This window comes from Dama dama, chromosome 14 (genome assembly GCF_033118175.1).
Source record: "Dama dama isolate Ldn47 chromosome 14, ASM3311817v1, whole genome shotgun sequence".
Lineage (NCBI taxonomy): Eukaryota > Metazoa > Chordata > Mammalia > Artiodactyla > Cervidae > Dama > Dama dama.
Genome location: NC_083694.1, coordinates 46,987,456 through 46,999,344, shown reverse-complemented (window position 1 = coordinate 46,999,344; position 11,889 = coordinate 46,987,456). Strand labels below are relative to the sequence as shown.

General features: G+C 51.6%; 1 protein-coding gene across 1 annotated transcript; it reads left to right on the top strand.

Annotated features, from left to right (window-relative positions):
• Positions 1-6,278: 6,278 nt before the first annotated feature.
• On the top strand, positions 6,279-7,412 carry ACTRT2 (actin related protein T2). Its single transcript, XM_061161239.1, has one exon. It carries the CDS (start codon positions 6,279-6,281, stop codon positions 7,410-7,412), a length of 1,134 nt encoding a protein of 377 aa, XP_061017222.1.
• Positions 7,413-11,889: the final 4,477 nt, after the last annotated feature.

The following is an 11,889-nucleotide window of genomic DNA, read 5'->3' as shown; positions in this document are numbered from 1 at the left end:
GTGAGGGTCCACCTCTCTGTGTCTCCTGCCAGGTGGGAACTGGTCCCCTCCTGCTGTCCACAGAGGTACATGTCCTCTGAGGCTGTGATTGGTTTCAGAGCATCAGCAGTCTAGACACTTATAAGGCTCAATGGGCCAGCTGGTCACAGCGCGACCACAGGTTCATGGCCCATCAGCCACAGGTCTCTGCCATGCTCAGGAGTAAATATGGAGATAATGCAACAAGATAGTAAACTCTTCATCCAACACTCCCACCTACATGAAGAGGCCAGTTGTTACTTTGGAAGGACGTGATCAGGGACCTTTCACAGCAGCAAATAGGAGGTGACAATGGGGTTGAGTAGGGAGAATATTAGAAAGGGGAGTGGGAGAAGTGCAGACATCAGGAACCAGGGCTGGAGTGCAGGGGTGGGGGACGAGGGTGCAGGAGGCCAGCAGCCAGAGTAGTTCTCCCCTGCCACCTCCTGCACCTGCAACTAGAGGTGGCTGAAGTTCCAGGCTCTTGCCTGTCTTCCAGGTGGGGACCCCAGACTGCCTGGCCCCCTGGAGCCCCCCGAGAAATGCTGGTGGTGCTGGGCTAGAAGCACCAGCAGGAGACTGTGGTCACACAGGGCACCTCTGCAGGGGATCTGACCAGGCTGACCTCCACTGAAGAGTCTGGAGGCCAGTTCTGATCCTCAAGGAGCCTGCTGCAGGCTCTGCCCCGGGGTTGGGGGGGGCTCTGGAGACCCCACCTAGAAGGGGAGGGGAGCTGCCCCAGGTGAAGTCTGAGGTCCCTCCACATTCTCCCATCATCATTGCCGACCGCCACCCAGATGAGTGATGAACAAGGAAAGCCCTTGCCCTTGAGGCTGTGGACACACCCACGGGGTCCCATTATGACTGACGAGTGATCAGTCTCAGATATTCTCCCATGGCCCTGGGGCACTTGGCCCCTGAGCCAACAGCACCCCCAGTTCAACGCATGATCAAGAGCCCCTGAAATGCGAGAGAAACCCCACCACCCAAGAGCCCTTCATGGGCTCTGGATGTGGGGGTCTCTGCTTGGCCCCTCCCCAGGGCTCTGATGGAAGCTGCTGGGTTGGTCTGAGCAGTTGTGGCTAGGAAAAGTGAGGCAGGCAGGGTGGGAGGGACGCAAGCCTACGGGTCCCAGCGGGGAAGCACGGACCCCACAGAGGCAGCTCTGTAAGAACTCCAGCACACCGGCGGGATGCGGAGGATACGGACCACACAGGACAGTCAGACAAGGCATCACGTGGGAAAACGGGCATTCGGACATAGATACAGCTTGTCCTCCTTGGATTTTGAAATTGAAAAATCCCAAGGAGCATTCCAAGATGTGAGCAAAGTGGGGCCACTTGTACTTAATATTTGCTTTGCAATACTTTTCTTGTGTTTCCCAAATTTTTTGTGCATCCATCCACCCACCCACCTATCCATCATCTACCTAACCATCCATCCCACTTCAAGATTTAAAGATTTAAGTGCTCAGGACCAGAGTTCCATAAAAGTGAAGGGCAAAAAGCAGAAAGAGTTAGTCAGTCAGTCAGTCGTGTCCGACTCTTTGCAACCCCATGGACTGTAGCCTACCAGGCTTCTCCGTCCATGGGATTTCCCAGGCAAGAACACTGGAGTGAGTGGGTTGCCGTTTCCTTCTCCAAGGGATCTTCCTGACCCAGGGACAAAAAGCAGTGGTGGGGGTAATTGGTGGTCTGGCCTCAGACTTCCTCTCCCCTAAACAGATCTGCCTCACTTGACCACTTAGTGGGGTCTCCACTAAGCCATGCTGAGCCGTGGACAGCCCCACCAAGGGCTGCTTTACTAAGGTCCTCAGAGCATATTAGCTCAGTGCCAGTTCCTTCTTATTGCTCCACCAATACTGGCTTTCATTAGTGTCATGTGACTGACATCCAGTCCAGGTTAATGAGCCAGCCTCATGGGAGTCTGAGAGAGGAGTGACCTAGGGTGTTGTTCCTCTCCCAGCTGTCTTGACGAGAACAACAGAGCAGACAGGGCTCCCGGGTGCCATGATGAAGCTCAAAGGTCACCAAGAAGGGAGGTGGACAGCATGACTGGATGCACAGCTCAACTACTAAGAAAGGGAAGGTGGGTGGAAGGGCAGGAGGGAGGGGGGATGGAAGATAATTAAGCAGGAGACTGGGTGGATGAATGGATGGAGTTCGTGAATGAGTGGGTGGATGGGTGAAAGGGTTGGTGGGTAGATGGATGGTGGATGGGGTAAGTGAACGGATAGATGGATGGAAGAGTGGATGGTGAATTGGATGAATGGGTGGGTGGATGGATGGGTGAGTGGGTAGATGGATGGATAAATGGATGAATGGGTAGGTGGGTGGGTGAATGGATGGATGGGTGGGTAGGTGGATAGATGGATGGATGGCAGATGGAAAAATGGATGGGTGGAAAGGTGATACAAGTTCCCATCTAAGAGATTCAAAGGGACTAGTCTCCCACGAAGAGTGCCCGGGTCTCTGGGCTCATCTGAGAATGCCTGGGGCAGAGTGGTGGAAGAGAAGTCATCCTTGGGCAGGGGGCTAGATTCCCACAAGCTCCCTCCAACACATCCGCCATTCTCTTTCTCGCATAAGCAGTGCCTGTCTTGCCATCTACAGAGTCCTCCTGTTCCTTTAGGCTGGCAGCTGACCCTGGTCCAGACCTTCAGCAAGCAGGGTCTGGCCACCAGATGTCAGCCAGCTCTAATGAGCTCAGTCTGCTGGTCACTAATTGGCTAAGGCTCTGGGCACTGGTGACAGAGGAATGAGGGATGACAGGACAGACAGGGGCCCGGGCCCAGGGCTCAGCTGGCCTAGGCTCAGTAGCCAGGGCAGTGAGCAGCTGGGTGCCCAGCAGATCCAGGGTTAGCCATTCCCAAGGTCTAATGCCTGGCAACTGCCCAAGGCTGCCCAGTTGCTGTCCAACTCCCATCAAGGGCATGGGCCATGTGGGGGCTGGGGGGCTGCTGTTGGGTGTGACTACTGGGGCAGAAACCAGAGCAAGCTTTCCTTCACAGGGCGGAAGCGTGCCCTGCAGAGTCACCATGGTGTAAGCCTTGCCCCGCGAAGGAGATGGCGTCATGGACGGTTCTCCCGCAAACTCCGTCAAGCGATTTACGATTCATGACTGGCACTGGTTGGTGACAGGGCAGCCCTGGACAGAGGCTTCTGACTGGAGCTGGAAGAGGGGAACCATCTAGGATTAATAGCAAACACAACCCCACAGTGACTGCTCAGAACATTGCAGCCACTGAAGGGGCTGAGATAGCTGCAGCCATCCATGAGGACACGTGCACCGAGATACCCATGGCCCCTCCCCGGTGTCCAGACCAGGTGGCTGGAGGGATGAGTAGCAGACAGGGAGGAGGAAGGAGGGCTGGATGGAGGCTTCTGGGCACCTGAGCAGCATGAGTTGGAATTTCCGCCCAGAGGGGAGCTTGAACCCTGCAGAGCATCACATAGCTCATAAACCCACCGGTTTCTCAGTGACCACGTGGTGTCACCCCCAAGAGATTAGCCTACTTCTTGGCAGTGGGGTCTTCCTGCCTCTCTCCAGGTGATGGACAGTCTGTTAGCAGGTCAGACACTTTCAACAGTGGAGACAGAAGCCTTCCCAGAGCCTGGGACCGCTGAAACAGCACACCCAGGAGTGCGACAGGGGAGCTGAGTTCCTGCTGTGGTCCTCTCAGCCACATGCACAGAGTGGAGTACTGCAGGGGTCCACTCTGCAAGGCATGTGGCCCCCAGTGGTCATGGCCATTGTGGGTGGTCAGGAGTGAGAGGGTCTCAGACCCAGGGTGGAGGGCTGCCTGACTCTCAGGCTCAGCGGGGGGAGTGAAAACATTTAGGAAGCGGGGTCCTGGATCTCCTTAGACAGCTTCACTTGGAGACACAGCCTTGACAGCCGACCCAGCCTTCACAGCTCTCTCCTTGAGGGTCTGAGCTTGTCCGGGATGGGCAGGGGTGATGGAGGAATGGAGCACTGCCCACTACAGGTCTGGCACTGGTGGGAGGGCCGGGACCTGCCAGACAGGCCATCGTGCACACTGGGCCTTTGGAGATGGTGGAGGCAGTGCATCTTTGGAGATGGTGGGGCGCTGGCCTGGGCATCACTATGCATCATACTGTGTCATGTGACCTCAGACCACCACCACCCAGCTGGTCAGTCCAAGCTCTCGTGAGCATTTGTCCTCCCCGGCTCTGTTCCCCGACAAATGCCCACATCCCAGCCAGCCCTGGGCCCCCAGGACACAGCTCAGCCTTGGCATTTGACCTCTGCACCCATTATGCATATATCGCCACCCATGTGGGCCGCTTTTAGGGCCAATATCTAGAAACCTTGAGGTCACACTCCTGATTCAGCATGGAGTGTTTGGCAACAATGGGAAAGTTCTAGCAAAGCCTGAGAACCCAAGTGCACAGGGCTTTGTGACGCAATCAGGCTGGAATCCCCAAGACACTGCATTCTCTGACCATTCCCAGCCCAGCAGCCTCCAGGCACACAGGCTGCCTCAGCATCACAGCCTGCATCTTTGAGGTCCCCACAGTTCTGGGCTGTGTGGCTGAGGGTGGAGCATCACCCACCATCAACCCTGTGTGCATGTGATTCCGTCCTAAGGGGAGAATCTCAGTGACACTAAGTCTCTATTGATCCCTTCTAGGCTCAGCACTGGGGTGCCCACAAAGCTGGTCTACACAACACGTCTACAACACACACCCACACTGTGCATCAACACTACATGACTAGCACCTATTACCTTTTCGCTGGTGGCGGGGTAGGGGGGCTTCCCTTAAGGCTCAGCTGGTAAAGAATCCACCTGCAATGCAGAGGACCTGGGTTCGATCCCTGAGTTGGGAAGATTCCCTGGAGAAGGGAAAGGCTACCCACTCCTATATTCCGGCCTGGAAAATTCCACGGACTGTATAGTCCATGGGGTCACAAAGAGTTGGACACGTCTGAGCGACTCTCACTTTCACTTCACCTAAGGGTCAGCGGGACACACAGAGAGGGCCACCCATGGAGGTGTGGGTCTGGAAGGGTGGTGGTCCCCTGGGAGAGCATTCTGGAAGGGAAAGGAGCTTGCTGGGGGGAGGGGGGCAATGACTGTGGAAGTGACAGAATGTCAAGTCAGCATCCTGTTCACCAAGACTGGCTCCACCCTCAGCAAGAAAAAAGTCAACCCTGGGTCCCAGGTCTGTGCTCCCTTCCAGATTGTTCTTCCAGCTGGAACCAGCCCAGGGTGTGAGTGTGGGGCTATGGGAGCAGGTGGTCCCCATCCAGCCCCTTGTGGGCTTGGCTAAACCTGCAGCCTTGCCAGCCTCGGTGACCTGGTCACTTCTGACCATGCTTCAGTGGGCTTGGCCAACTGTCACAGACTAGAAACAGAGATGTCCCAGGCTTTGATCAGGGCTGCCCCACCATGAAACCTCAGACATCTGTCTTCACAGGTCATTGGGTTCCCGACATCTCGACCACTGGATTTGTGACAGTGCTTCTGGGGCTTCAGAGGACAAGGAGGGGCCCTGACATCAAACCAGAGCAGGGACACATGTGCCTGGAGAGAGAGCTATTAGGCCCAGAGGCCTCTTCTTAGCAGCTACCCTGTGAGACAGGGTCAGGGCTCATGGGGCAAAGAAAAGAGAAATCTCCAAGAGCTTCCTGGAAGAGTCTGAATTCCAAAAGTACATTCTGAGTGCCTGCGGTATTGGGGCCTTGGGCATTGCCCCTCCCACCTGGACCTGTGCCAGGTGCTTGGTCATCCCCTTTAGCAAAGAGAAGTGTGTTTGTCACCCTCCAGACAGGAGCTCCCTCCAGACAAAGGGCCAGAGACTCCAGATTTATGGGCTGCCCCTGGCTGGGCTGCTCCACTGGCTCTAAGGCCAGAGGGTCCCAGACCCGCAGGAACAGCTGGTCTTCCTGTCTGGAGTCTCACCAGTTGGGGCAGGTGTGTGCAGAGACTCTGGGCCCCCACCCCCGAAGGCCCTCTGATGTTGGCCAAGGACAATCGTTGCCTTGGCTGGATTGTTACATATGGGTCATCATCCCTGAAAATGCCTCAGCAGCCAGGCTTCCTGAGAGAAGAGCAGCTCTGCGAGGTGGGGATGGAGAGTTCTTGGGGACCGGCCGTCTGCTAGCCCTGCCTGGGAGACACCCCAAGACCGTGGAATCCTGCGCCTCGAAACTTCCAGAGGAGCCTCGTATGTCACAAAGTGGCCTGAGGGGCTTCCAGCTTATTTGGGGGGAGCACAGATGAGGATGCTGCAGGCATGTTTGACCCGCATGTATTAGACTGCCCAGCGGTGATTTTCGACAATGGGTCCGGGCTTTGCAAGGCAGGACTGTCTGGAGAGATTGGCCCCCGCCATGTTGTCAGCTCCGTCGTGGGGCACCCCAAGTTCAAGACGCCTTTGACAGGGGCCAACCAGAAGAAGTACTTTGTGGGGGAAGAGGCCCTGCACAGGCATGAGGTCCTTCACCTGCACTACCCCATTGAGCGCGGCCTGATCACAGGCTGGGACGACATGGAGAAGCTCTGGAAGCACCTGTTCGAGTGGGAGCTGGGAGTCAAGGCCAATGACCGGCCGGTGCTCATGACAGAGCCCTCCCTGAACCCCAGGGAGACCCGGGAGAAGATGGCCGAGGTGATGTTCGAGAGCTTCGATGTGCCCGCCTTCTACCTGTCAGACCAGGCCGTGCTGGCCCTCTACGCCTCGGCCTGCGTCACGGGCCTGGTGGTTGACAGTGGGGACGGGGTCACCTGCACTGTCCCCATCTTTGAGGGCTACTCCCTGCCCCACGCTGTCACCAAGCTCTATGTGGCGGGGAAGGACATCACGGAGCACCTCACCCGGCTCCTGCTGGCCAGCGGGAGGACCTTCCCGTGTGTGCTGGACAAAGCCCTGGTGGACGACATCAAGGAGAAGCTGTGTTATGTGGCCCTGGAGCCCGAGAAAGAGTTGTGCCGAAGGCCAGAGGAGGTCCTCCGCGAGTACAAGCTGCCCGACGGCAACATCGTTCCCATCGGGGACCAGCTGTACCAGGCACCCGAGGCCCTGTTCTCGCCTGAGCAGCTGGGCATCCAGAACCCGGGCCTGTCCAAGATGGTCTCCTGCAGCATCACCAAATGTGATGCTGACATCCAGAAGACCCTCTACGGGGAGATTGTGCTGTCCGGCGGCACCACACTCTTCCAGGGGCTGGACGACCGGCTTCTGAGGGAGCTGGAGCAGATGGCCTCCAAGGGGACCCCCATCAAGATCACGGCGCCGCCCGACCGCTGGTTCTCCACGTGGATCGGTGCCTCCATTGTCACCTCCCTGAGCAGCTTCAAGCAGATGTGGGTTACCTCTGCGGACTTCAAGGAGTTTGGGACATCCGTGGTTCAGAGAAGGTGCTTCTGAGGGGCCCCGAGTCCAGGGCAGTCTATAGATGGGATGTGTGTTCACCGTGTGGCATCCTCGGGATGTTCAATAAAAGACAAGACGGTGCAGTGTTTGGCCATGTCAGGCTCGGTTCATTCTCGGGGCACCAGAAAAATTTCTGACCCTGGTGGGGAATCTGTTTTCAGTGGTTCCATCCCCTGGCCCCCTTTCTCCCAAGAATGCCCTGGGTTATGAGTTGAGTGTCCTTATGTAGAGTTTGTGCCCAAAGCAAGGGCCCAGGGCTCCTGCCCAGAACCTGGAACTTGCATTTTAAACATGTGTCTTAGGTCTGTCGGGGCTGGGAGTGGAAACAAGCAGGAATGCTGTGCTGTTCTGAGGTCACAAAATCTTCCTTTGAGACAGCACCACAGGGTTTACACTCTGCCTAAACCTGGGGCGGGCAGCTGAGTGAGGTGGAAACTCTTGCCTGGGTGGAGGGATTCAGGAAGGAGCAGAAATTGCCATCGGTTTTCGGCTCTGTGAGGGTCCTCCTCCCAGTGGCAGTTTAAGAATCACCAGTTGATTATTGTGATGTTTCTGTTTGTTTTTACTTTCAAAGATGTTTATAGCATTGTTTGGTGGTAAATACCAGAGACAGAGTTAATGGCCATCAACAAAATCTCATTTGAATAAATTATGCATAAAAGGAATTTTTTCCACATTGATGGTGTGGAACTCTCTCAAAATATAATTGGGAGAGAAGTAGAAAATAATAGAGATATCTTTATAAAACGAATTCCCCTTTTTGGATAAAGAAAGCCGTAACACTTTAGCATGTATACCTGAGCAGGTTAGTATGTACAGGCATAAGTGAATATGTGTGTTATGGGGTTATAAGCACATGAAGAAAAGAATGAAGGGCAGATACCATGTGCTGGTGGGGGAAGGAAGGATTGAGAGGTAGTAGAGGGAGAGAAGAAATCTTTCCTTTAGGAAATTTTACTAAAGAAATTCTGCTTGAATGAAATAAACCCATTTATCTAAATTGTGTGTGTTTGTATGTTTAATGTTTGCCTGGTATATCTTTTCCCATCCGTTTACTTGCAAATTACCTAGGTCATATTTGAAATATGCATACAGTGTATCAAAAGATAGCACATAGTTGGATCGTGTCTGACTCTTTGTAACCACATAGACTTTAGCCCACCAGGCTCCTCTGTCCATGGAATTCTCCAGGCAAGAATACTGGAGTGGGTAGCCATTCCCTTCTTCAGGAGATCTTTCCGACCCAGGGATAGGACCCACGTCTCCCGCATTGCAGGCAGATTCTTTATCATCTGAGTCACCAGGGAATCCCACTTTTAAAAATCCAATATCTGTTTTTTAAAAAAAATAATAATTGATATATGTAGATATTATATGCAGATGGTTTACATTTAAGGTCCATCTTAAGTCTGCTGTTTCATCGTTTTGTTTCCTCTTTATTTTTTTCTTACCTTTGAAACCATGTCCCGTAGGGTTAAAAGAAACATGACTGGCAGAAATTCTCGAGCTTGTCTTAGAGCTTGTTAAAAACCCCTCTACTTGCAGCCTACCTTCACTTAATTATTCTATTGCAAATTGCATACCCTCCAAACTTCAGGTAGCCCAAACTATAAGATATTTGCCCTAGTTGTTTGCCAGGAGTTTTGAGTCAGCTGTGTCTAATTCAAGGTTGAGCCAGCTAAGACTTGTTGGGACCACTGACCCTAAAACTAGGCCTGAGTAGGTGTCCTACAAAGGAATTTTTGACTTCAGAGGACCAACACCTCCCCCTCATATCTTGCTAAGCACTGATATTTTTGAATATGCATCCCATGAGGAAGCAGGCAACTCAGATACACCTGCACAGAGCTCTGGTTACAACTTTTCCAGGCACCTTTCCTCACACTTAAGACCACCCCACTTCTTGATCCCACAAGTATCTCAAGACTCTGGCCTTTGTGTGGGGGAGGAATCTGAGACTGGTTCTCCCATCTCCTCACTTGGCTGCCTTGTGAATAAACCCTTTCTTGGTTGCAAAGTTCGGCATCTCTGCATTTGACTTGCTGTGAATTGGGCAAATGATCCTGCTTCAGTAACCCCTTCTTGCAAGTTACTTGAATGTTTTGGGGGGATTCCATCTTGATTTATTCCATATTTATTTATGGCTTTGTATTGATTTCTTCGTGGTTGCTCTGAGTAAACACCACCACCCCCTGGTATTACATTTTACCTCTAGGAGTAAAGTGTATTTAGGTCTCCTTACCCACCCAACTTTTAAATAGAATTGTTTTTTCTTTAACCAGCAAATGATTCCAGAAACTCAAGAGAATAGTCTAATATGATTACTGCTATTTTTACCCAATCCCACATTCTTTTGCCCTTTCTGGAGTTCCAAGCCATTCTTAGTAGGAACTTCCCTTAGCAGTTCTTTTAGGGTAGGTTTGTTAGCAACAGATTCTCTTAGTTTGCCAACATTTGAGAGTGTCTTTACTTCCCCATCACCCCTAAGGGATATTTTCGCTGGGTATAGAATTCACAGTTAGCCATTTTCTTTCAGCACTTGAAAAATATGGTGCTGATTCATTCTCCATCACCTCTGTGGGTTTCAGATCAGAAATCTTATTATTTGATTGGTGTTTCCCTTCAGGTAATGCATCATTTTTTCTTTGGCTGCTTTCAAGAGTTTTTTCATTATCTTTAGTTTTCAGGAGTTTAGTTGTGGTATGTTTTGGCCTGGATTTCTTGGATTTATCCTGTTGTTGTTGTTGTTCAGCCATTAAATCCTATCTGACTCTTTGTGAGCCCATGGACTACAGCATGCCAGTCTTCCCTGTCCTTCACCATCTCCTGGAGTTTGCTCAAACTCATGTCCATTGAGTCGGTGATGCTATCTAATTATCTCATCTTCTGTCACCCCCGTCTCCTCTTGCCCTCAATCTTTCCCAGCATGAGGGTCTTTTCCAATAAGCCAGCTCTTTCAATCAGGTGGCCAAAGTATTGGAACTTTAGCATCAGTCCTTCCAATAAATATTCAGGGTTGATTTCCTTTAGGATTGACTGGTTTGATCTCCTTGCTGTCCAAGGGACTCTCAAGAGTCTTCTCCAGCACCACAGTTTGAAAACATCGATTCTTCAGTGCTCAGCCTTCTTTATGGATTTATCATTTTGGGGATTTATCCAGTTTCTTGAACCTGCAGCCATGTCTTTTGTCAAACTTGGGGAAGTTTGTGCTATTATTTCTTCTAATATTTTTGTAGTTCAATCTAATTTCTCTCCTTCTGGGTCTCAATTTTTTTTCCTGTCCTTAGGCCACTTCCTTCATCATTTTCAAGTTTACATTCTGTGTTTTCAGATTGAATAAATTCTCTTCACCCATCCTGAAAGTTTCTGATTCTATCCTCTGCTATCACACTATTTTTGAGCCTTTCCAACACATTTTTTATTTGAGTTGTGTTTTACAGTTTGATAATTTCCACTTGGTTCTCGTCTTATAACCTCTAATTCTTTACTGAGAGTTTCCAATTTTGTATTTGTCTCAAGGGAATTTGTCATTGCCTGCTGAAATGTTTTTATGATGGAGGCTTTAAAACCTTTACCCAGATAACTCCAACATCTGGTCCATTTCCATCTGCTCTGACAATCACATCTGCTGATTGTCTTTTCTCATTCATGGTATGATTTTCCTGGTTCTTAGTATGATGAGTGATTTTCTGTTTTACCCTGAACATTTTGATGAGCCTCTGGATCCTATTTAATCTTTTTGTAGCATGCAATCACTCCTGTGGAGGTGAGGTGTGAGGGCTGGGTGGGTAGGTGGGACCCATGGATATCTCCCCATCAATATGGTCACTACTCATACACCCTTCTTGTAGACAGGTGGGGGGGGAGGTTCAGCTTCCCTCTCGGCCCCAGTAACCCTTCCTGGAGAAAGTGGGCTCTGACTAACACCTCCTCACTGCTCCTGAGTGGGAGGGGGGTAAATGCTCAGCTCTCTGCAGAGCCACCGTGATGCCAGTGGAGGGGGAGGCAGAGTGTCAACTAGCCCACTCCTGCCAACTTTCATCTTGTTCACACTGAGTGGGGTAGAGAGTCAGACCTCTGCAGGGCCCCACAGATATGGAGGTGGGGTAATGAAGCAGTGCTGACAAAACCCTGCTTACACACCTCCTCCAGTCTCATTGCTGCTGGGTGAGGCTAGGGTTCAAATCATGATGGCAATTGTCATGATGACGATGGTGATGTTGCTGCTACTGGTGATGATTGTGATGGTGATGACGATGGTGGTACTGATGATGGGGGTGATGGTGCTGCTGCTGATGGTGATGATGACGGTGATAGTGATAAAGCTGAAACTTCAATACTTTGGCCACCTGGGGTGAAGAGCCGACTCATTGAAAAAGACCCTGATGCTGGGAAAGATTGAGAGCAGGAGGAGAAGGGGATGATAGAGGATGAGATGATTAGATAGCGTCACCAACTCAATGGACATGAA

Bases quoted from the DNA above. Each gene is read 5' to 3' on its own strand.
- ACTRT2 (XM_061161239.1), top strand. From the start codon at position 6,279: ATGTTTGACCCGCATGTATTAGACTGCCCAGCGGTGATTTTCGACAAT.